A 26,598-nucleotide genomic window follows, 5' to 3' on the forward strand; every position below is an offset into this window, starting at 1 on the left:
TTCCTTTCCTGCTCTGGAAGTTAACATTCTTGCGGTAGTAGTTTGTGAGCTCATTATATCAGTATTAATAGTTCTTGCTATGTGGCCAGTACTATAGAGGCCAGTGGATTTTTAAAAATCAAATATTCATTTTGTGCCTTCATCTTAATTAGTAAGGTGGATGGTTATAACATAAAGAGAAAAACAGAATATAAAGTAGGGACCTGTGGGGAAAAAGAAGACACATCTTGAAAGTAAGCTTGTGTCATTTCAGGGGGCCAGAGGACATATTTTGTTAGATCAGGGACATTTTCAGGAAGGAAGACAATCTTGAGTGGATCCTGGTAGGTATAAAAGGATGCTTCTCTATCAACTAGGAGGAAATATGGTAGTTGACCTTGTTAGGAAACTGCATTTTTATTCTCTAATCGGGAGAGATTATTATTTGTCTAATTCCCAGATGTTCCAAATAAATGGATGAAGATAGTCTTTGACCTGTTGATCTAAGAATGTGATTCTGGCTTTGGGTGGGAACGATCCCAGACAACCCGGGTTCCCTTAAATTTGGCTTCCTTATACTTACTCCCTATCCTACTCCCCTATGTCCTCTGGCGACCTGGAGCTTTAATAAACTCCATTTGACTGATTAAAACATAAACACCTATGTGTCCCAAAGATACAGACTTTCTGGGATTAAAAATACTTGCATGTTTTATTTCACGTTCAATAATGCATAAAGCTGATTTCCTGGAACCCAAGGAAAATTCTCCTAGTTGCTTCAAAGAGTTGATGTTTGTGTACTGTATAATTATAGATGTTAGATTTGTTGGAGATGATCTTTGCAAAGATCTGCAAAGAGTTTTCACTGCATGGGAGAAAATGTAACCTGAGCCCCAAAACCATTGATATGTGACTCTCTCCTCACTGCTTGAGATCAAAGCCCATGCTTATGTGAGGAGCAAAGAGTAAGAGAGAGAGGGAAGTGGGGAGAGATCTAATTTCTGCAGTCTTCCTTGGGTTCTTCAGCTATCGGGTTTTAAAGGAGAAAGTGGAGAATGCCAACCTCATGCCAGGTTTCAAAGGGAAGAAAAAACTCTAGGAAGAAACTGACATGAGAAGCACTGGCAATTTCCATCATGCTCCCAATCCCCAATTTGCTAGAGACTTTGGGGAATTTCCCTTTGGATAAGATCTGGGATTCTCTTTCTTGGTAGAACCTTGTTCCCAGTAAGAGAATTACTTCACTTGGTATTGACTGGTACATATTCTCCTATGTGTGCTTTCTCTGATTTCCGTTTGGCCATCAATTTGTACAAATAGGTTTCTTTACTAAAAGAATATATGTTTTATAAGGGTACTATTGATTGTGTGCTCAAGGAAGCTACCTACTTAACCTTACTTTCCTTTTTTCTCTGCTCAGCCCCAAAGCTTCCACCAAGTGGGTTTGACTCCTGAGAAATGCTGGGTTCATCAGAGGAAGACTGGTTCATTAGGCAGCTGCTAAAGTCAATTCAGCAGGAGTGCAGAAAGAGGTCTTTCAAGCACTTCCACAAACCCACATAATTACTTCATTGTCCTAGATGTTTTAGGAAAGCATCTGAGACCTGAGTCCCAATCATTTCAGGCACAAGTCTCTCATTAATGGACTGTCCCAACCTGGGGAAAACTCCAAGAAACAGGTTACAGGCACCTGGACCTGGCAGGAAGTGAAAAAGATAAAGTGACTATCTCAGTTCTACAGAGAATATTCTTTTCCACTGGATCAAACAACTGTGGGTTGAAAGAAAGAGAGCCTTTCCTCTTATCTAGAATGTTCCAACACCCATCCCGGTTATCACCCTATTCCTGTTGCCTGCTAAGCGGCTTCACAACTCAGGACAATTCAAAAGAGAATAGCTCTCCTTAACTTTTAGGGGTCAGTCTATTCTACTCAGTAAATAGGCTCCATGACTGTTAGTTATTTTTGTTATTTTTGTCTCACCCAGAGTTAAATAACAGTAGAATCTGCAAAAATACCTATGCTTTCATAAGTAATGAACTGAAGTGGAGAAATTTGGGTAAGTCCGATATTCTGATAAGGAACTCTCCACAACAAAAGTGATGATCATGGCCATGTATAGAATTTAAATTTTTAAAAATTTAATTGTAAATTCATCCTTTTCTAGGTGGTCCAAGAATCTTTCACTTAATAGCCAAATATGCTAACCAGTTGCATACAACAAAGGCAGCTATGTATAGTATTTTAAAGAAAACAACTTCTCTAACATAAAAAAGATTGGAGGATGATAGATTAATAGTTGAAAGGGACATCAAAACCCATCTAATGTGAACTCCTTAGTTCAGGGAAGCCAAAGGATAGAGAAATGGGATCCTTACCATGTCTGCAGCCTTATACAAACTCTCATTCCATAACCTAGAATGAAGAAGAAAGTAAATACCATGCTTGACATGGGTTCTATTTATATGTCTTCAAAGCCAGCTAAGTCCATAGAGACCAGAAAACTTTGGACCCTCACTATAACAAAAGCCACTAGACATCACTAAATAAAGCCCTTGAGGAAGGGAATTTTTCTTACCCTAAATTTGTATGGCATATTTGACAATAAAGATTAAATGACTTGCCCAGGGTCCCACACACTAGGAAGTATCTGAGGTCACATTTGAACTCAGGTCTTCCTGATCCCAGGCCCAGCACTATCCACTGAGATACCTAGCTACCTCCTATCATACTTCTAGTACTCAAAAAAATTGTTATAGTGAGGGTCCAAAGTTTTCTGGATTGATTACTTTGCTGCCTTGAGTATATACTAAAAAGAAAATATTTATAGGAAACTATGGCAGAAGGAAAAGATGAAGCAATATATCAAATGTTTATTAAAGGCCTTATGTATAAGGCACTAAGGTGCTGAGCCATGGGGATAAATGTATTTGTAAGCTATAATCTCTACCCTTAGGAGCTCACTTACCTTGTGCTGGTTACTATACTACAACTGATAAGGCATCTTATCTGACAGTCACTGAATTTGATTTAGAAAAGTCTATTATTACAGCCAGGTGATGTTCAGTATAATTTTGTACAAAATGGGGAGTGGGAAGGACAAAGGAGCATTCAAAGTGCTCTACAATCATTTCTGGAGGTAGGGAACACTTTTAGCTAGAAGGATTGAAGGGAGCTTTCAGGATGAGAACTTAGGAGAGAAATCTTGCATCTTCCAGGCAATAACATCAGCATATATTTTTAATGCTGTTCCACTAAGGAACTGTTCACCTACTCTGTGCTCCAGACTACTTTCCCTGAAAAGTAATTCCTACTTATCTTTACCTTTCAGCTTTCTGTTCCTTCAGGGTTAAGCTCAGATACCTACTCCCTGGAAAAGACATCCCTGATCTAAACTCCTCCCCTACCCCTCTTCCTTTTACCTCTTTTTAGCTCAATTCCATAAACACTATTATGTTCAAGGCATTGTGCTAACTGATGCCAGTACCCAGTCTTGGAGCTTCCATTCTACTAGGGATTACAATGTGTACAAAAGTAAGTAAATAGTAACTTTAGTACTTTCTTACCACCTTGGACAAGTCACTTAAATATCCTAGACCAGTGATGGTGAACACTTTAAAAATGGATTGCTGGGCCTCCACCCCATCCCACCCCCAGACCCAGTTCCATGCCCTGCTCCCCCCATCTTGATCCTAGGAGCCCCTTACCCCAGACAGGGGAGGGAGGAAGCACTCCCATTGAGCTGCTGGGCAGAGGGGTGGGTGATGAGAGGTGCATGTGGAGAGGGGGAGGAGAGTGGCCCCAGTACTTGGCTCCTCTCCAGCTCTGCTCCCCTCCAACTAAGTGCCACAGTGTGAGCCATGCTCCCTTCAAACCTAGCTCCTCTCCAACCTCACCACAGGAATCACCTTTGCCACAGACTCAACAGGCTGCCATGTGTGCCACACCCCTTATACAACATGTGAGCCACCCCCTCATGCCAGCACCTTACCCCAGACAGTGGAGAGAGGAAGCAGCTCCCATTGGGCTGCTGGGCAGAGGGGTGGGGGAAGTGAGGAATGTTCTCAAGTGCATCAAGAAGGTGAGGGGAACAGCTCTGCCCTGAGTTCCTCTGGTTTTCTAGTAATGAACTCTGGTGGACAACTACAGGTATATCCACAGAGAGGACCTGTAGTTGTCCACTGAGAGGGCTCTTTGTGCTCTTTTTGGCATGTATGTCATAGGTTCACCATTTCTGTACTAGCCATTTTCTCATCTGCAGAATGAAAGGACTGGAACTGTCATAATCAGACTCTGGGAGCTGAGAGTCTCACTTTGATTGACAGATGAAGACAGTTGGGAGATCAGAATGTTTCCAGAGGCCATGAGGACAGGAGGAAAGGCAGTTGGCCAGAAAGGATATAAATAACCTGGCAGCCCCCTGACAGGGTCCCTTGGACCCCTTTATCTTTTGGGACCTTGGCTTTGCTTTGGTTTAGCTTTGCCTAAACTCTTGCCTTGGACATTTGATCTTGAACACTGATTGACCTGTGGATCCTCTGATTCTCTCTGAAACCCTAGATATTTAGGCACCTAAACCATCTCTAGATATTTAGGTATCCCGGGGTGGGGGTGGTGGGGGGATCCGGGAAGTGGGCAGAAGAAGAGGGTGGTAAAGCTGGCATTTCCTGAAGGCTGTAGGACTGGCAAACAACTAGCAGTAGGAAGCTGAGAGAAACCATCATCAATATTTGCATCATCCAAACAGTTTGCTTACTCTGGTTTGGCTGTGGCCAGGTTGAGCCAGAGGAAGTGTAGAACAAGCCCAGCATTACTGAACCGCCTACAGTCCTGAGGGATTAGTGTCATAAATTTAGTGATAGGGTCACCTATTCCCCAATCCATTCCTGATCATTCCTTTTCCTTATTAACAACATAGATAAAAGTTATTAAGTACCTTCCTGGAGTAGTTATTCCATCACCACTCTGGGGAGGGAGCAATGCAGTCAGATGATAGAGCCCAATACCAATAAGCAATCAACCCCAGGTGGGACCTGAAAGGGTTACCCATCCATTAACCTTTAGGGATCCTGCCTGGGCACTGTTATAAAGAAGGGCAGTTATTATAACATCCAGCTGGGTGGCAGGACTTGGGTGTCCCTGCACCAGCCATTAGGGAACCAAACCAAAGCTTCCTCAGATTAATATCTCAGATTACTACTACTAATAACCAGCCTAATAGTGGTAGTATCCAGATTACTCTCTTCTTTTATAACAGAACCAATGCCTTTTGAGATCCCTTTCAGTTTTGAATCTATTATCTTGTGACCCAATCGGGGAAAAGTAATGTAATTTAAGGAAAGAAAGTGTACTAACAACAGAAGGTGCATCTTAATAGAATCTTAAAGGAAGCTACAGATTCAGAGGCATCAGTGAGAAAGAAATACATTGTAGCCATGGAAGCAGTCTGCAAAGAACCAAAAATGAGATAAAATGGTGAATTGGGGAAATATCTAGTAGCCTAGTTGGCCAGGCACTGCTAGGACAATGAAAGAAAGTTAAATAAATATGCCTCAGGAAAAGGGGCCCTGCTTGGGGATTACAAAGGAGAACTAGAAGCCTCAAACCTATATATCATGAATAATATCAAGAAGAGAGCTGGGCAGGGGGGCAGCTGGGTAGCTCAGTGGAGTGAGAGTCAGACCTAGAGACAGGAGGTCCTAGGTTCAAACCCGGCCTCAGCCACTTCCCAGCTGTGTGACCCTGGGCAAGTCACTTGACCCCCATTGCCCACCCTTACCAATCTTCCACCTATGAGACAATACACCGAAGTACAAGGGTTTAAAAGAAAAAAAAAAAAAAAAGAAGAAGAGAGCTGGGAAAGGGTTCTAAAACTGTATACTCTTTGACCTAGCAATATCACTAACTAGTTCTATTTCCCAAAGAAGTCCAAAATAAGGGAGGAGAGGATTTATTTGCACAAAAATATTTATTGAAGCTCTTTTTGTGGCGGCAAAGAACTGGAAGTTGAGGAGTTGTCCATCAATTGGGGAATGGCTGGGCAAGTTGTGGCACATAATTGAAATAGAATACTATTATGCTATAAGAAATGATAAGCAGGATAAAAATAACCTGTACTGATGCAAAGAGAGATGAGAAGAACCAGAATATTGTACACAGTAACATCAATAATTTTTCATCAACAACTGTAAATGACCTGGTTATTCTCAGAAATACAGTGATTCGTGACAATCTCAGAGACTCATGATGGAAAATGTCATCTGCCTTCAGAGAAAGAATTGATGGAGTCTGATTGCAGACCATAACATACTATACTTCACTTTCTTTCTTATTATTTTTGTTTAGATCTCTTCCACAAAATGACCATTATAGGAAAATATTTTACATGATTGCACATGTAATAACTATGTCAGATTTCTTGCTCTCTCAGAGATGGGGGATGGGAGAGTGAGATTAAGAGTGGGAGAGAGGGAAAGAATTTGGAACTCAAAAATTTAAAAAGATGCCAAAAATGGTTTCTGTATGTAATTGGGGGGAAATAAAATATTTTAAAGAGGGGAAAAAGCTGGGAGTTGGAAAGAGCACTCAAAACAATTTTCTGTTTCAGTCTCTTCCCCCCACATACTTGATATTATAAACACTATAATTTTCCCAGTAGGCTATTCTTCTTGAAAAGCTCAAAATAACTGAGACAAATTACTTTCAAAATTACCTCTTCAGATGTTGGTCTAGAGGATATGATCTTTGCTTAGGATCAGAGACATAGGCAAATTATTTACCCTTTATGGGAGTGGGTAGTAGAAAAAGGGAGGAAGAGAGAGAATGTGGAACACAAAATATCAGAAAACCAATGCCAAAAATTGTTTTTATATGTAAATGGGGGAAATAAAACATTAATTTTAAAAAATCAATTATAGACATTCTGAACTAACCTGCCACTGTCCCTTATGGCTTTCATGGAGGAAGAAAAAGTCACTTACAAGGTGAAAGAAAGATCTGAAATCTCATCCTCCACTTTTATCCCCCAAACATCTTGCCCATCCTATACTTAAATCTATTGCACACATTGACCTTTTTCTTTAATAAACTTCATTTGACTAATTACAGCACACTTACCTACATGTCTTTGCATGCGCTTTACAGCATTAAAAATATATGCATTTATAAAGGCACTATATTTCAAGAACCTTTGTTATTATTGATGTACACACTAAAGTGTGTTTATCTCACAGACTAGATAAGAAGTTGAGGCAAGTCAGTAGGTATCAGAGAGACTCCTTTCAAGCACATCAACAAACCAGTACATGAGCTTTAAAGACCCCTGTGGAGGGAGAGAGGGATAAGGAAATCGATTTTAGTGCCCTAGATAACTTATGCCATCATATGAGATCTGGGATCCCCAAAGATTTTATAGTCAGTAGACTCTTTTCTCCCATCCCCAACTCAATTTACCATCCAACAAGAGAAGAGATAGAATTTGGAGCAAGAGAGAAGGATCCACAAAGAAAAGGCACATATAGGAACCTCTTAGGAAATGGATATATGAGACATTGTCTCAAAATGTTTGATACCAGTTAACTTTTCTTCCTATCTTTCCCTCCCTCATCAAGAATTCAATTTTGGTTGATGCCTCCCACCAGTGGAAATTGGGAGAGACATTCCAAGGTACTGTAGCTGGGCAGGAAATAAAAAAGAGGTGAACTGTGTTTTGCGTGGTTTTGCAAAGGATGTGTAGCTTTTCCCTTCTTGGGAAGGCCACTTTCTGTCAGCAGCAAAAGAGAGAGAATGTATATTTATTCTTCCTTATATTCTGAAGTGATGGCATCCATGATCTCTAGACAGGGTGCGAGATTGTGGGAGTGTCTAGTCTAGGCAAGTGTAATTATCAAAATTTTAAGCTAAAGCTTAAGACTATATCACAGATAACATGAGGGTGATGAGCCATGATACCCTTTTAGTTAATATTCTGTTATAGCCCAAACAATCTCTATTTGAAAACCACTTTACTCTTTTCCTTTTAAAAATAACAGAAAGCAAACACTGTCTACAAGATGCAACTGATTCTGAACAGAATATTTTACCTCATCCAGTCAATAACTTGTAAGGTGACTATTTAAGTCGAGATTCTGGGAAAAACTAATGCAATCTAATGTATCACTAAAGGATCTGGAGTCTAGAGCAAAGGAAGTAATCAATCTGTAGTAGTCTTCCACCTGCAAACTAAAATAAAAAAGCTTTATTTAGGAAGCTGAGGTTGCCACCGGCGGAAGCGGCGGCGGCGGCGGCCCAGGATCGGGAGCAGGCGGCGGCGGCGGCGGCCCGGGTTCTGGCCCGGGCCCTGGCCGTAGCGGTGAGAAAGGCCCGGTGGAGTCGGCGCCGGGCCCGCCCGAGGAAGTCGTAGTGTGGAGCCCCGAGGTGGAAGTGTGCCTCTTCCATGCCATGCTGGGGCACAAGCCTGTCGGTGTGAATCGTCACTTCCACATGATCTGCATCAGGGACAAGTTCAGTCAGAACATAGGGAGGCAGATCTCCTCCAAAGTCATCTGGGACCATTTAAGTACTATGTACGATATGCAAGCATTGCATGAGTCTGAGATTCTTCCATTCCCTAATTCAGAGAAGAACTTCATCCTTCCTGAAGAAATTATTCAAGAGGTCAAAGAAGGAAAAGTGATGATTGAAGATGAAGTGAAGGAAGAAATAAAAGAAGAAATGGATTCACACACTGGTACTGAAGATGTTTTTACATCTTCAGGAAATTTGGGTAAAGGAGCTGAAAAGTCCAGTGGCAAAGAAAAAGAAAAGAGCTCATCAGATTCTGGATCTAAAGAAGGTGCAGACAAGAGGAAACGCAACCGTGTCACGGAAAAGGTCTTAAATGCAAACAGCAATCCCTCTAGCCCAAGTGCAGCCAAACATCGGAGAACATAGACAGGCCGTTATTAATAACTTAGAGAAAAATAAGAAGGAAACAAAAAATGATGATGTTTACTTTAGTGGAAGGAATTTTTGACAAGTTTTTATTAAATTACCCCAATTGTTCAGATGGTACATATTGTCATTTTTGCTAATCGTTGGAAAGGGAGCATGAAAAGATTAGCATGAGGGAAGAGGCTGAGAAATGTATCCTAACTTCCTAGGAATATGGTTTGAATACAGAAAAGACTCTAGCTTATCTTGGTGGCATTAGGATATTTGTGAGCATTCTAGCTGAGTTCTCAGATTTCCCAAGGTAAAATGGTAGTTTTGCAAGTGTGTACTTAAGGAATTTTGTGATGATATATATATAGAAAGATTATTGATGTATTCTTTGTGTTTTTGAAGTCAAAACTCATTTCTTAGAGATGTGCTGATCCTTTAGATTCTTATCAGTTTTCCTTGATTTGATATCTGAAGCCAGTTGTAGGGTCAGATAGTTTTTTTTACCATAGTAAAGCAAATGCCAGAGTAAACTAGGAGACAATTCAAAGGGGACCTCTTTCAAATGGGCAAATCACTACATACTAAGCAAAGTGTAATTCTCAAATACATAGCTCTGAACTAGGAACAGTAAACCTACAAGCTGGATCAGAAAAAAAATACCCTTTTTCATTTTCTACCCACCAAAGTAAACAAAAGATCTCTCCTTAGAGACTTAAGTCAAACCTGTCCCCTAAAGGTCAGGTGTGAAGCTGTAAACATTTACTTACTGTTTCATGAGTTGGGGGTCTTGACTGAATTGTTTTCTAGTGCCACCAAAAGTGATGGAATTTCTCTTTTTTGCCACCAGAGAGACCAAGAACTGGATGTTTTGCCTCATTTGTGTGTACTGTATATAATTGTTTTGGTATTTCATTATTTAATTTCTAAGAAAAATATTTTACTAGTGTTTTATATGGAAAGAATATTGCAGAATTTAATCTTGTGTTGTATTTTTTCTGAGAAATTTGTTTTAAGGTCATGACTATTTTGAGATACTTGTTGCTCGGTTTTATATGCTAGACTATTGAACATTTGTAGCAGTTCTATTTATTACTCAGACAGTTGCAGACAGACCAAATAAATGACAATTTTGTGGAAGGGAATCTTAGTCTGTTGAACTGGTGTTGGGTATGGCACAAAATGCTTTTTTGAAATACATCCTCGTTTGACTGCTGAATAAAAAGTACAAAAACCCCTTAAAAAAAAAAAAAGCTTTATTTAGCACCTGCTACATGTTAGGTCTCCTTCCAGGCTCTAGGTATACAAAGAAAATATAAAATATAAAATAAATACAAAAGAAAAAGAGTTTGTGTTCCAAAGAGGAAAAGATTAATTTTTAAAAATTGATTGAACTTTGCTCTGAGGTACTGGAGTTTGGAAGACAAAAGACAGTCCTAGCCAACTTTAACTTTACTCAAACAATTGAACTAAGCATTTTGGGAAAATAATTAGTCAGCATGGGAAGCTATCTCTTACTGTCTCCCAGGATCTATACACTAGGTCTCTATATTCCTACTCCTGATCCCTTTGTACTTCATGCAGAGCTTTACTATGACAGACAAAATTTATTGTTCTGGTTCTAATCCAATTGGCTTCAATATCGGGTATCATACATTTTTTAGAGATTCTTGACAAGATGGAACCAGTGGAAAAAGGAGATCGCTTTTGGCAATCATACCAGAAACCATATGGAAAGATTAATTTAAGGAACTAGAGATGTTGATCATGGAAAATAAAACCTAGGGTGCTTTGGGACAAAATATTCATCCTGGCATTTAAAACCCTCCATACTCTGACCCCTTCTACTTTTGCAGATGGTTCATTACTGCCCATCATAAATTATACATTCCTGCCATTAGGCATTCTGGATGTTCCTAAACTTGATGTGCCAGGCCTCCCCCTCCTTCCCCCCTCTTTTTTTTTTTAACCCTTAATGCTTCCCCATGCCTAGGACAGCATCCATGCTCATTTCTGTCTCAGCCATCTTCCTTCAAGTCTTGGCTCTGGTATATCTTGATCCAGGAAGTTCTTCATTCCTCTCAGTTATTAGTATTCCCTGGATTCCAAAATTACGCTATAAATTTGTTTATCTGTATACACAATATGATAATATAGTAAAAGCTATTTGAGAAGAGAGTTTTTTTAGTTTTAGTCTTACTACTGGAAAATGTTAATCCAGCTGCCTTGATCAATTCAACATATCAAAAGCCCTCTTCATCATCTACCACTTTCCTCTTTTCCTTTTGTCTTAAAAAAACCAAAAAGACCCATTTTCTTGCCAAGTTCAGCCCAACTTAATTTTGTCCTTGTTCCAACCTCTCTCGTCTCTCTTCTGGCAGCTTGATATCTTTCTTTCTTAATCTTTCTTCTCCTTTCTGGGTCTTTACCTACTATTCACAAACGCATTCAGCTTCAACCTTCCCTTTCTCTCCAGCAGTCATCCAATAGTGCAGCTCCCTTTCATAAACAATTCCTAGAAGCAGCCTTCACATCCACCATAACTCCATTTTCTCACTTACCATTCTTTTCTCAATCTTTTGCCATCTGGTTCTATTTACATCAGTCAATTGAAACTGCTCTCAAACAATGATCTCTAATGTGTGAAATCTAATGACCTTTTTAAAATTTTCTTACATGCCTGTAGCATTTGAAACTAATCCTTTTTCTCTATTCTATTCATATTCTATTCATTTTACTTCCATAACATTGCTTTCTACTGATTCTCCTTCTACCTCTTTTACCAGTCTTCCTCATTTTCCTTTGATGGATCAATATCTATTCTGCACCCAGGCCCTCCCTATGCAAATCAATGCCTTGTCCCATTCTAGGATAGAAGGGTAAATTCCCCAATATTTACCAGCAAATATATTCTAGGTGGATAGATAAATGTACCAAAGGTATCACTAAAATATAAAATCAAACTACAATGCACACCTAATATTCTAGAAAGATTTATTTGGGGAAAAAATGTGTAATTAGCCAGATCTCAGATGGATAATGAGAGTACATTGAACCTAAATGATGCAATGACCCATTTAGGTGCTTCCTGACAAAGGTTCCTTCAGGCCTCTTGAATTCTTGGCTTATGCCAGTCATCAGTACATTGAAACAAGTACCAACACATATGATGGTCATATAATAAATTTTTAGCAACAATACATTACGAGTCTGCATTTTTTCTCCATTACAAGGAGAAAACATTCTGTTTATGCAATCACTTGCCATTAAAGTTTTACCACTATCAGGTCTAAAATGTTTATGAGCACTAATTGACCAGTTGACATGAAGTTGGTCTTATGCACAGTTTTTCTTTAAATGTGCAATATGTTTTGCTTTTAAAAAGCCACGAGAGATTGCCAATCCTTCTGCCAATCAATAGTTAGGCACTCTGTAATTTAGTCAAACATGACTGAAGATCTTACACCTCATAAAATGATATCAAAGAGTAGATTAGAGAGGAAGGAAAATTAGGTTTAAGACCTCTTCAGCCCTTTGTCTCTTGGCCCCTCTATTTTTTATGATTTCATCAGCTGGATGAAGAGGAGGATAATCAATTGATCTGGAAGGTCCTAAGCAATCCCTTCATCACTCAGTCTTCCCCTTCCTCCCCTACAACACTTGTACCAGGTCATACATGGAATAAATCCTTTTAGTCTCTCATTTGTAAACACAACCCCAGAGCAATGAACCTAAGACAACCTCCCTAGGCACTTCAGACCTTTTATGGCTACTTTTAAAAATTGTTTGGTGCTATTTATTATTATTATTTAAATTTTAATCAATCAATCAATTAATTAATTAGTAATATTTCCCCATGGTTACATGATTCATGTTCTTTCCCTTCCCTTCTCCCTCCCACTTCCCCAAGCCAAGGAGCAATTCCACTGGGTTTTACACGTATCATTGTTCAGAACCTACTTCTATATTATTAATATTTGCAATAGAGTGATCATTTAAAGTCAGTATCCCCAGTCATATCCCCATCAAACCATGTGATCAATCATATGTTTTTTTCTTCTGCGTTTCTACTTCCACAGTTCTTCCTCTGGATGTGGATATCATTGTTTCTCACATATCCCTCAGAATTGTCCTGCTAGTAGAGAAGCCCATTATCTTCAGTGGTGTCATGGCTACTTTCTGATCTCTAGCCAGAGGCATGAGAGAGAGAGAGAGAGACAGAGAGAGAGAGAATCCTCCTATTACACAAATCCTTGAAAAAGTGAGTTTAAAAAAATGTTCCTAATACATATAACATTCACTATCCCCTACTCCTACACCACAGCTACCAGTTTCTTTTGTGGTCCCTCTTAGCCACACTTTCCCAGATCCAATAATTTCCCTTCTTTTTGTGAATCTAAGTACCCAGAAACCTCCAGTTTTGGAGACTTGTAATGATACAGGTTTCCTTTTCCTTCCTAATCATAGTCTGCCAGTGCCTTCCCTCTGAGATTATCTCTAAACTATCCTGCCTGCACCTCCTTTTGTGCAGTTATTTGCATGTTGTCTCTCTCATTAGCTTGATAGTAGTTTTTGCCTTTCTATTCTCAATGTTTAGCAGAATGCCTGGCATTTAAACTTAATATGCTTGCTGACTTGATCACCTATATTTTTGTTATTGTTCTTGAGTAGATGTCAAGAAAAGCAATAGTTTTAATTCTGAGTGAGGGAAAAGGCACTAGAAGTAAGGCAGGCAGAGAGCCCCTAAGAGGGCTTTGCAAATATACCTGAGACTGGAGGACAATAACTTTACAAATGTGGTTCCAAAATTCTTTGCCAATTCTTTAAAATGAACAAGAATATCATCCTAAATTAAATATGCATGTATATATGCGGATATAGATAGATATATATACAAATATGTACTATATAGTTTATCTAGCCCTCTGCACCGTAATAACTAGAGAAAGAAAAATTGATCCACAGTTTATTTGTGGACGAGGTGGCCGAGTGGTTAAGGCGATGGACTGCTAATCCATTGTGCTCTGCACGCGTGGGTTCGAATCCCATCCTCGTCGTCTTTTGTAAACATCCGCCTACCTGTATATTTTTGCCCATAAAATGAGACACTATTAAAGGTCACAACTCACTATTCTTAGAGGGCTGTGAAGAAGTTGCTACAGACAGCAAAACACTGTACTCTAGTACCCTGACCCAGTACGTTTATTCTCTTTAACTCCCAAAATAAGCTCTCCTATTCCTTAATTTAATTCAACATGTCAATCCCCACAATAAGAATTCCCAATGACTCTCCATTTTCCAACCTATTGAAACCTCAAATCTTCAAAATGGCTTTTCTCACCAATTTCATTCACTTCTCAACAACGAACATTTATTGAGTGTTAACTATATACTAATAAGTACAGTAAGGAATTATGGGAACAGATAGAAAAATTAAATAGACATTATTCCTGTCTTTATGGAAGACAGTCTATTGTCTCCAATTTGACCTTCCTTTTCTCCAACCAAATCAGCCAAAATTCCCTATTATTATTTCCAACTCCAACTTTTTGCTCTTGCTTTACCCACCTCTTCCCCTCTTCTTATCTTTCCTATTACAGTTGAAGATACCACAATCCTCCCACTACCAGGCTCATAACCTAGGTATCCTCCATGACTCCTCACTTACTTTCACACACCCCACCCCCCATCCAATCTGTTATCAAGTTGACTTTACTTTTGTAACATATCTGGGATATTACATTTCTCTCTAGCACTGTTGCCACCCTGGTACAGGCCTTTATTGCCTCATGCCTGGACTATTGCAGTAGTAGCCTTCTAGTTAGTCTCCCTGACTCAAATTTCCCATACCAGTCAGTCCACCCTCTAATCAGCTGTCAAAGCGATCTTCCTAAAATTTAGGCTTGACTGTTGTCCTTTTCAATAAACTCAGTGGCTCCTTATTACATCCAAGATTTTGTGTTTATTAATGGATCCTTTATATTTATTTAAGTCCTCTTTAGTTTTCTAAGCCCTTCATAATCTGACTCCCATCTGCTTTTCCAGTCATCTTGCACTTTACTCAACTCTTAGAATTTTACAACCCAATGACTGGTCTACTTCAGTTTCTTCCACAAGTTACTCTGTCTTCCTGGTCTGGACATGCCTGCCTCCTGTCTTCCTTCAAGTACCACCTAAAATCCCATATTCTGCAAGAAGCCTTTCTTCAATCTCATTAATACTAGTGACTTTACTATGTTGATTATCTCCAATTTATCCTGTGTATTTTTTTGTTTTGTTTTGTATAGTGGTGTGTGGTCTCCCCTATTAGACTGTGAGTTCCTTAAAAACAGCAACTGCCTTTGGTCTTTGTATGCCCAGTGATTATCCCAGTGACTGCTACATATTAGGTGCTTAGTAAATGCTTGCTGACTTGAAGTATTATTTTCATGAGTCGATGATAATCAGGCAATTAAAGTGAGGTAAGAACATTTCATATATTCACATTACATTTTGATCTCTTTTGCACACACATATTAATATATCAGCAACTTATTTAAATATGAACACAATCTACAATTAAAAAGACCTCAACATTAGGGGACTGGGAGGGAAATTGAAGTCAGAAAGAGTAATTAAAGATTCTGAGAGAACAATGAATTCCAATTCAAAATTAGGAAATCTTTCATATGCTAGTAAAATTTTACTCTTCAAGTAAAAATTCTCTCTCCTTTCCTATTTAATAAATTTACTGAGTGCTGAATTTAATAAATTTACTGAATGCTGAATAATGAGGAAAGGCTAAAATTAGGTCTACCCGAGTGCAAAAGACAAGATTTATGCACTTGAAGAACTTACAGTTTTATCAATTTTTCAGTTGAGGGAAATTTTTCCATTAATACCAAAAGGGAAAAAAAAAAAGCAGGGAAGCCAGCTAGTCTGCCATCTGTCAAACTGGAAATAAAATGATTTGCAGACAATTTTATAGTTAGACCATTGTTCCATTATTATGGAAAACTGTAAATACTAGAGGACTTATCCTTAGTTATGAAATATGTTCATTCATTACAGTTTCTAACTTTTGCTAGGGAAATGTAGATTCTGGATCCTTCAATCATCTATCTTTTTTTTTTTTCCCCAATCTCAGTTACAGTGCTTCTTATCCTAGATCATTTATTCAATCATTCATCAAACACTTCATAAATGCCTACTGTGTGCAGAGAGCACTGTGTTAGATAAACAAGAAAAAAAAAGTCAAATAAAATCATCATGGACCTAGCAATCTGTAGTTAAATCCCTTTCCAGTTCCATTCTTCTGCAAGCCAGTCTGAATACAAAGTAAATATTGCATAGGATGTCCCCCAAGGGAGGGATGCACTTCCTCTTCACTAGGAAGTTAGGTAGCACAATGTGGAAAGCACCAGGAATCTTTGGGAGCCCCTGGGTTCAAATTTGATCTCAGACACTTCCTAGCTATGTGACCCTAAGCAAGTCACTTTACCGTGATTTCTTAGCCCTTGTCTCTTTTCTGTCTTAGAACTGATAATTCATATTTACTTTGTGTGTGTATGTTCACTCCACAGAAGCTAGATCCTTGAGGCCTGGGATTGTTGAGATTTTATTTTTCCATTCTCACGGACCCGGCACAGTGCCTCATAACAAAGAAGGAGCTTCAGTAACGTTGTAGAATAAAATAGAACTGATAAGTTACAGGATCAATAGGTATAAATATGTGCTATATTTTCTACCCTAAATGCACTCTCTAGTCTAAACGGACCAACTCAAAGATAACTTTCTCTTGTGTAGCCAGCTCTAAGGTGAAATTTGTAGATGTTTTATTAAGTCAGCTCTGAACTTTGAGGAATATCGTTCCAAGTGCTGATTTGTAAAGTAGTGTTATAATGTGTTACACATCTTACATGTAATAATGGATAAAACAAACCTTCTGGAGATGCCGGGGATCGAACCCGGGGCCTCATACATGCGAAGCATGCGCTCTACCACTGAGCTACATCCCCTCCCAGCAAAGTAAACTTGGTCCAAGCCTAAAGGAATGAAATATTGGGGGTTAGCGAGCAGGAAGTTATGTGGTTTCATTTTTTTGTCCATCACCAAAATTCCTTTCTGAGGTTGTCACTATTTTCATATATTCCGTTTCAATTCAAGGTCTGTTTAGTCCAATATGTACCTGAACAAGAATTCTCTCTTCACAACATCTTCAATAATTGGGCACCCTGCCCTTGTTTAAAGAGGGAATCCCCAACAATTGAACATCCAACCCATTTAATTTCTGTCTCTTCCTATGAAAAATTCTCAGTTAGCCTCAGATCTATTGACTTGTACCGGTACTGGAGCTTGAATTTTGTAAATCTCTGAGCAATTGTAGGACTTCCTGGGGTGCAGCCAAGATGGAGGAGTAACTAGAGCACTGTGAATTAATCCAACTCTTCTGGAGGGCAATTTGGAATGATCCAGCCATACCATTCCTGGGTTTGTATCCCAAAGAGGTAATAAGGGAAAATTATTGTTCAAAAAAAATCTGTGGTGGCAAAAAAAAGGAAAATGAAAAATGAGGGGGTATCCACCGATTGGGGAATGGCTGAACAAATTGTGGTATCTGATGGTAATGGAATAGTATTGTGCTGAAAGGAATGATGAACTGGAGGAATTCCATGTGAACTGGAACGACCTCCAGGAATTGATGCAGAGCGAAAGGAGCAGAACCAGGAGAACATTGTACTCAGAGACTAATACATTATGGCACAATCTAATGTAATGGACTCCTCTACTAGCAGCAATGCAATGATCCAGGACAATTCTGAGGGACTTAAGAGAAAGAACGGGCTATCCACATCCAGAGAAAGAACTGTGGGATCAGAAATGCAGAAGAAAAACATCCATCATGTGGTTCAATGGGAATGTGATTAGGGTTTTGATGTTTTAAAAGATCACTCTATCCAAAATATGAATGACATGGTAATAGATTTTGAACAATGACATATGTATAACCCAGTGGAATTTCTTGTCAGCTCTGGGAGGGGGGAGGAAAGAGGTGAGAAAAATCATGAATCATGTAACCATAGAAAAATATTCTAAATAATTAATTAATTAATTTAAAAAAAAGAGCAATGGTAACACATTTACATAGTACTTTAAGGTTTACAAAGCACATTCTTCATTTTAAAATTAAAAGCCTTTTAGTAATTACCTCCATTTCACAGATAAGGAAACTAAGGAGCTGAAAGTTTAAATAACTTACCCTGACCACATAGTATGTAGCAAAGACCAAAACTAACTAATGTTGACAGTGAAAAAAAGAAATAAAAAATATAATAACCAAATTGGCAGAAAAACAAAATAAAAAGAACAACTATCAAATCGACTATTTTAGAAGATGTTCTTGTTCAGGTATTTGTTGGAATAGTCTCTAGGGTGACTTTCAACTTTAAAATTCTTTAAGCTTATGAAATATAAATGAAAAGGTATGGAAAAGGATATAGTACTTCCCAAGTTCATACTAATATAGCCAGCAACCCACTTAATTTTCCTCCTCAAAGCAAGAATCTACAATTTCTTTTCTAACTACAAAATACTAAGCAGTCAATATGAAAATCAACCAAAATACAGTTAATCAAAGTGACCTGCAATTATTTTTTATCAAACCTATAGAGATCCATACTCTATAACCAGAGACTAATCTGAGTGGCCTGGGTGGTCGGATGCAAAGAATGAAACAGACTGGAAGCACGGCTTGTTAGCTCATTGTACTTCAAGCAATACTGAAGTAGCCACTTTATTATAAAGGAAATTAAAGATCCCTTTCCCCCAAAAGCCCAAGAAAGTTTCCCACAGTTACAGAGAGCAAGATTTTTACTATAGTCAGAACAAAAGCCTTAGAAGCCTTCAGGCGTAGACAAAAACCTAGGCTAAACTATCAACTACATGTGTTATCTTTAAGTGGAGCCTGGGACATCTCCGTTAGGTCGGAAAGCCCCGTCAGTTTCTCGGCCTTGATGGTATTAAACAATTTTTTGAGCCTCATTATTTTACTTTAATTCTGGGCAAAATGCCCTGCCAAGGGTTCGGCCTTGGCTGTACCAGCCATCTGTGTTCTCCGGTAAAGGGGAACAGAGTTAGCCCCCCTCCTGCTGGAGTGCTGAGAGCCCAAAGCTTTTTTAATAAGACTATATTGTATTTTGAAGGAAGGTGAGAATTATGAAAGGAATCAAAAGAGGAATCTCAGATTTTTATCTTAGATATCCCACACCTGTCTCGTCCCGTAAATAGAGCGGAAAGATAATACATGGCTCTGCCGGTCTGTATTGATCTTTTGAGGGGGTCCAGATAAAAATATCTACTTGAGATTCTAATTTCTCTTAATAGCTCCCGACACAAACCCTTTCCTTAATTAATGTGAACTGATTTAAGTCACCTGGAAGACATGTTCTTCACCCTGCCCCACACCTCCACTCTCCCCCATCCCCCACCCCTGCCCAAATAGGTAGGTCAAAGAAAAATAAATTTCTCTTGGGCCAAAGGGTGAATTACTAACCTTGCCCTCAATACTGATAACAATATGAATACACATTTATCAATCCATTAGTGACCAAAAAGAAACTGCTAAAACGAGATAATAGATTCATGGGTAGAAGGAAACTTAGAAATAATTAGTCCAATACCCTTATTTTCCCAAGGAGAAAAATTCTAATGGCCGTAAAGATAGCAACTAGTTGAACAGAATTGAGAAAGACATAGGTCCCCTGACTACAAATCCAGTATTCTTTCCATCCTACCAGACTGTCCCTTGTCAAAAATGTCCTTGAAAAGAAATAAACATATAATGACAGCCTGAAAAACAGCATAAATTCTAGGTTGGATGTAGGTTTCATTCAAGCTAGATTTGGTCAAAAAGAGTGGTCTATGTTTGGATCAAAACAGTACTTACTGAGCATCCAATATATGCAAAGAACCGTGCTATGCATTACAGTAGAACACAAAGAAGAATTTGTCATTCTTGCACTCAAGAAAATTATAATTTACCAGAGTGATAAGACAAATATTCAAATAGCTAAAATTTAGGCAGAATATAATAGATGCTGCAAGATAAAAAGTACTATGACTTTAAAGGAAGTCAATCAATTGTCAACAGGCATTTATTAAATATTTATTATGTGTAAAGCACTGTGTTAAGGTCTGGAAATACAAATAGGAGCAAAAAGAAAGACTGCCTGTGTCCTCAAGGAGATTATTCTGAGAGAGGAAAATAGTATATAAAAGTAAGTTTAAAAGGGGTGAGGGATATTCTGCACAGGTACATGATGAAGAAATACTGAGAAATGAAAAGATGGCTGGCCCGAGTTTCCTCCTTTAATGGATGTTCTGGTAGAACCCATACAATCACAGGATAGAGGCCAGAAGGCTAGAGAAGGGAAAGAAAGAAGCATTTATTAAACATCTACTGTGTGCTAGGTAGTATGTTAAGCACTTTATAAATGTCATTTTTTTTAATCTTTTTTTTTTTTTTAAACCCTTACCTTCTGTCTTGGAGCCAATACATAGTATTGGCTCCAAGGCAGAAGAATGGTAAGGGTAGGCAATGGGGGTCAAGTGACTTGCCCAGGGTCACACAGCTAGGATACAAATGTCATTTTAATCTATATATTATGCAGATACTTTTGAGGTATAAATTTCAGGGCTGAAGTAATCTCCCAGAATGAAGAAGTTTCTGTGACATGACGTGTAGTGGATGGCCAAACTGACCCTTGCCCAAACCTACAGGCTGTGTGTGTATGATAGATAAGACCCCTTGCAAGCTGAAGTGTGTATTCTAGATAAGACCTTGTATACAACCCACCCAACGGGCCCCAGCACGAGCCGATAGATAAACACTTTTGCTCTAGCTGTGTTATGAACTATATAAAGGGTGTTGCGAATCTACTGGGGGGGGGGGGGGAGACCACTCCTTTCGGTCTCTTCCCCCGGGTATGTATGTGTGTAGCTTAATAAAGCTCTACTCTCTGTGTATTTTGCATCGTCAGTCTTGTTTCCTTTGGCTCACCCAAAAAGGACCCTAACACAATAATGTTTATTTTGTCCTTGCCGTGAGTAATCAGAACCATAATTTGCAATTTTTACACCTGACAAGATGGAGGTAGAAGAGGTGGGAAGTTAACCTGGTGATACAGCTCTCAAGGAAAATAAATCTCTCTCTCTCCAGCTTCCTCTCTCCTTCCCTTCCCTCTACATAAGAAATTTGTACTTCACTTGGTTAAATTGAGGAAAGAATCAATGAAGTTGTGTCCCTAGTGGGTAACATCTCAGAAGAGAGCCTGGACTTGTGATTTCATTGGTATATTGAACTCTCAAGAGACTAAAATTAAACTAATAGTTTCCTAAAGCACTAAGAAGTTAAGAGGCTTGCCCAGCATCCCAAAACCAATTTAAATACCTCCAATAAAACAGATTCTGGCATCGGTTACTGCCCTTGACTGAGACAAGGTCTAAGTCTCAACTATCAGAAAAGCAAAAAAAGAAAGTGAACTATTCTTTCTTGAGAAATAAAATCAAACAGTCAAGTCAATAATTACTTATGAATCGCCTATTGTATGCCTGGAAATGTGTCAAGAGCTGGCAACACCGCTGGATTAGCTTGTAAAAAGTCTGTATTCCTCCCTTTCTTTTAATTTTTCTCAAGATGGAAATTCTACTTCTCTTCCAACAGCAAATCTCTCTATGGCTCAGTCAAGGTCCGAAACACTAAAATCAGCTTCTAAAATGTTGTCTTCTGGGTTGCGAAACTAAGTTGTTATTGATAGTGTTAATTAGATTTCTTTTTTCACATTTGAGAGGATTTATATCCGGATTTTGCTGGTCCTGACCTAGTTAAAGTAAAAACATGTTGCCTTCTCTGAGGATCGAACTCAGGACCTTCAGATTATGAGACTGACGCGCTGCCTACTGCGCTAAGAAGGCGACCCTGGCTTCTGTGTCAACTAGGGAATATGTTAAGAACTATTGGTATTTTTAAACTAGTTTTACAGAAGTTGTATATTCATGGAAGACATTTTATTAAGGTATGTTTGGGATAAATTTTATTTTCTGTTTGGGAAAATATTTGTTGAAACCTAAATAAATCATAAAGGATTTTTTTCATCAAACAAAACTAAAACATGATTGGACATTGATTTTCTTTTACATTTACAATTAAACTTAACTAAATTTTTAAAAAATGAGATAGAACTTGGCTATTTTTTGAGTGATTAGTATATTCCCCGACCACTAGTTGAAGCCGCAAGGTACCCGAAGTAAGAGACTGCGGCAGTAAGTGGCAGGCACCACCATTTCCCCAGACCACTAGGATGCTGAACTCCAGAGGTTTGAAAAATCGCCGCGCTTCCAGTGCTATGACCTCAGCCATTATGCTGGGAAGATGCAGATGAAGACTGCGAGCTGCTCCTACAGGATCCAAGACCCAGGAAATGAATGTCTTGCCACCAATGTCCTTGGCATTATCAAATAGTTCAACATCAGAAGCAGATGGTTTTATCAGTGGGAACGACATCTCTTTCATCTAGAATTAAGAAGTATCACATACTATATCATCTATCCATCCATAACTGCTGTAGGAATGATTTCATTTAATTTGTGTTACTCTAAGGGAGGATACTCTAGAAGAATTATTGACAAGGAGCAACCAGTTAAAAACAAAATGCATAATAATTCACTTAAAAATGTTAATGATGTTATCACTTTACGTTGTTCTTTGTATACTTTGGTTTTTGTGTGCGATTTTAAGTCATTTTTCTATTCTTGAGTGTTTCTCTAAGTTGTTCTATGAGAGATATGTAAAGAGCTTTCCTCTCTTTGAACTTCTTGAATTATTCCACCTTGCTATGCTTTGACTGTACTTTGCAGAATAGTATTTTAAATGTTTTTTTGTCTCTAATTGTTCAAGTAAGAATTTCCCTTCGTAATGGATAAACACATAACCTTTTCTATAGAAAATACACTGGAGCAGCTGAAATTAGTACAAATATAAGAAAGTTTAAGAAGAAAAATAGAAACACAAAGTAAAAAGCCCAAACTTATATATATATATATACTATATATATATATATATATATATTCTACCATATATATTATATATATTCTACCATATTTATCATTAGGGCTCAGAAGTGTGGTTGATGTAGAGAAAAGATCAGTGTATTTGCTTTGCATAAATGCTTTAGCTGCTGAAAACAAAGAATATCATTGAAAAAAATTGGCTCCTGTCATACAACCCCGGTAAGCTTAAAATTTAATTTCACTCATTTCCAGTTAGAACCAGCTGCTGAAACTCTCCAATAAGCTTCTTGATGTAGCACAGTTTTAATTCCACTGACTTCATCCTGCCTGGTTCATTTTCAGATACTCTCCTTTGGCTACTAGTCCATGGTCTGTGACTTCATCACTCCCACCTTCCTCCTAACATCTACCACAGCAGCAATTTTGTCTGAAAACTTTATGTAAACCAGGGCCTTGATTGTTTTTGTGTCTACAACAAGGTAGTATACTCTCCTGCTCATCTGGGACACCACCCTACATGCTGTTTTGTGGGGCAAAAGAGTCACATGCAACTCTATTGATGACAATTACTCTAACCTATCCTTCAATTGTACATTTGCCAGAAACCAATTCTTGTTGGTAAATAATTCAAATTTATACTACTTTTGCTGCATGCCATTCATCCAAGCTCTACCCAAAATTTGTATGTAAAATATCTTAAAAGTATTCATGAAGACTGCATTGGCAAGGGAATATTTGTGGGGAAAACTAGATGCCTTTAATAAATACCATTTCCTCAAAGAGCAAGACTATGACTTCAAAAAATGTTAGCTTGTATAATCCACATAAACTGAGGATTCTGATCCCAACTCCCATTCCCACTGAAGAGACTAACATAAAGGGTGTCCAGAGTGCTGCCTACATTTCTGCCATCAGAGTTCTGTGATACCCCGGAGCAGCTGCACTGGGGTCTTTTACCAGTATTGCTTCAAGACTGAATTCGTGTGTTTCTCCCAAAAGCAATTAATTAATCTTTTCAATAAGTTATAAATTCTACAAGATACTACCTCCTCAAATAGAGACATCATTGATTAGTGCCTGAATATCATTTAACCAATTAGTCTCATTAATTCAATTTTACAGGAGAAATATTTGATGAGAATGAACAGAAGTACACACACTTCCTCCCCATTCTTGAGGCACACTTTCCCTTCTACCTTCTTGGACAGAGGGGAGAGTAAGATTAACATTTAAAGTTGTTTCTACAAAGCATTCACTGCCAAAAGATTACTTCCTCTTGATTGATTTAACTTAATTTGATAGAAATAGAAAGGAAGGAAGATAAAAGACTTATAGAAATAGAAAGGAAGGAAGATAAAAGACTTACGCCTAGACAGGGACTTGAACCCTGGACCCTCAGATTAAAAGTCTGATGCTCTACCGACTGAGCTACCCAGGCTCCTGTGGAGAGGTCTTGGGAACAACTAATTAGTCAAATAAGTAATATTGCTTAATTCCAGGCTGCAAAGGTGAACTAAGTTTGAGGTAATGATATGTCTAAATTGGTATTCTCAACAGACAGTAAAACAGAACTGGAATTTAGGAGAGAAATTACATTTGGGAACATAAATCTGAGATTATTCTGTGTAAATAGAATAAATTCATCAATGGAATTATTGTTAAAAGACAAGAGCAGAAGCTAATGAATTAATCAATATGCAAATGACTATGGTATACAAGATTTACGCCATGTAAATAAAAGGTAATCTTAAAATGAGGCACTGCACAGGAGGAGGGATCAGGAAAGGACTTTTATAGGTAATTACAGGTTGAGGCTTGAGAGGCTGAGGTAATAAGGGAGAGTATTCTTAACAAGTCCTTAGATAAAAATCATGACAGGGGACAAAAGGAAGATGGAGCAAATCAAAGAGGTCAGTGTAGTTAGATTGTAGTGTAAGGGAAAAGGAGCAAAGTGTAAGAAAACCAGAAGGGAAAAAACATGAAGTACAATAAATGCCAAACAAAGGATTTTATATTTGGTTCTGGAGGTAATATGGAGTTACTGTAGTTTTTTGGATATAGAGGTGGAGAGAGGAGTGGGAATGGATGAGAGAGGAAAGGATGATATGATCAGACCTGTGTTGTAGGAAGATTAATTTGGCAGCTGAGTGCAGGATGGGCTGAAGTGGAGAGAAAGAAGGCAAAGAAACTCATCAGAAGGTTATTGAAATTGTCCAGTGAAAAGGAAATTGTAATTTATTGCCCTTAATATCAACAATCATAGCCTAAATGATCATCTATTATTAATGATCATAAATATATAAATGATCATCTATTTTTTAGCTGGCAAGCTGTGATTTATAGAAGCAGAACCAGTTATCTAAATAACTGTGTATAGGATAGTATGTGTTAGAAATGAAATATAATATTAAGAAATAAAATTAAGAGCTTCTGCAAGGCTGAAAATCACTATACTATTTCCCTTACCTTGCTGCAGTCTCTGGAAGTTGTGACATGAGGAAAGCAGACCCCTAGCTTTGTAGTTTCAAAACCGAGTCACCAGAAGAAGAGGAAAAAAGGGGAGATACCCTGGGCATAACTCCTATTACTGGAATCTATTCTTGAAAACGATTTCATAAACTTTGTTCAGGACCCCTGTACAGAACATCTGGCCTGTTCATAACCTCTTTTGAGTCATTGCCTCTACTTATAAAATTTATGCAACCTGGAAACCTCAGTCTCAGATCAAACTAGGTGTGTCTGCAGACCTCTGACTGGCACAAAATAAAAGTCAGATTCTTATCTTGGGGATTTGGTCAAGTTCTCTTTATTTCTTTCACCAGGTATGAAGTGATAAAACCTTTCTTCATGGTGGTAATAGTGTGAATGAACAGGTGACATAGAAGAGATGTGACAGACAAGCTGGACAGATTTAATAGGGAGGGTGAGTGATAGTGAAAAATCCAAGGTGACTCCCAGTTTCAAGCCTAGGTGACTGGGAGAATGGTGATGTCCATTATATAAGGAAAATCAGAAGTGGGAGGAGGGGCAGTGATAGAGAAAATAATGAGTCATTTAAGACATGTTGAGTTTGAGATGTTTGTAGCACATCCTGAACTTTGGTGACTCTTCACAATAAAGGGCTGGAGGAATAAAAATGATTTTTAAAAGTAGATTTCAATACTTAGATGCAGGAAGAGACATCATTGCTCTTAGTATTCAATTTAAATCCTTTAATGATATGCCCTTATTCACTCCACCTTAGCTACACATAGAGTTAATAAGCACGACTCTAGGAAATATAGAAGTTGTAGAAACTGAAAGGGGTGGGAATGGGGAGGAGTTAAGAGGAAAAAGACAGAGATTCACAGATTACTGAAACTATCTGGGAATGGAAAGCAAGACATTCTAGGATCAATCAGGATAATTGTCTTCTCAATCATATTTGAGGCCAAGATACAAGGACTTATAACTTTCCACTTCATCCTCACTTTCACCTCATTCCTCTCTCAGATTATTCAAATATTATCTAGTCTTGATCCAAAACTGAACTCCGATGTTCCTGGTCTCATGTGGCATACAGAATTTAAGGATCGATTTTTTTTCATTTTTTCCTGCCCCTGCCCCATGTGATTCTTCTATTTTCCAAACAGAGACTGCCCAGATTTGTTAACTTT

At 38.3% G+C, this 26,598-nt stretch overlaps 1 protein-coding gene and 4 non-coding genes across 5 annotated transcripts in view; 2 read left to right on the top strand and 3 right to left on the bottom strand.

The window, feature by feature from the left end:
• Positions 1–9,264, top strand: part of LOC123256736 — a 16,659-nt gene extending 7,395 nt beyond the window's left edge. Inside the window, exon 4 of the mRNA XM_044685303.1 lies at positions 8,222–9,264. Within this exon, the coding sequence (XP_044541238.1) occupies positions 8,222–8,908 (687 nt within the window). The 3' untranslated portion in view covers positions 8,909–9,264. The remainder of the gene's footprint in view (positions 1–8,221) is intronic.
• A 4,607-nt stretch (positions 9,265–13,871) lies between these two features.
• Positions 13,872–13,953, top strand: TRNAS-GCU. Its single transcript has one exon. It is a non-coding gene; the product is annotated as a tRNA-Ser (tRNA).
• Positions 13,954–16,821: 2,868 nt separating this feature from the next.
• On the bottom strand, positions 16,822–16,893 carry TRNAA-CGC. Its single transcript has one exon. It is a non-coding gene; the product is annotated as a tRNA-Ala (tRNA).
• A 4,881-nt stretch (positions 16,894–21,774) lies between these two features.
• Positions 21,775–21,847, bottom strand: TRNAM-CAU. The gene has a single exon. It is a non-coding gene; the product is annotated as a tRNA-Met (tRNA).
• A 2,460-nt stretch (positions 21,848–24,307) lies between these two features.
• Positions 24,308–24,380, bottom strand: TRNAK-UUU. The gene has a single exon. It is a non-coding gene; the product is annotated as a tRNA-Lys (tRNA).
• Between the last annotated feature and the right edge of the window lie 2,218 nt (positions 24,381–26,598).

Source organism: Gracilinanus agilis, chromosome 1, assembly GCF_016433145.1.
Source record: "Gracilinanus agilis isolate LMUSP501 chromosome 1, AgileGrace, whole genome shotgun sequence".
NCBI lineage: Eukaryota > Metazoa > Chordata > Mammalia > Didelphimorphia > Didelphidae > Gracilinanus > Gracilinanus agilis.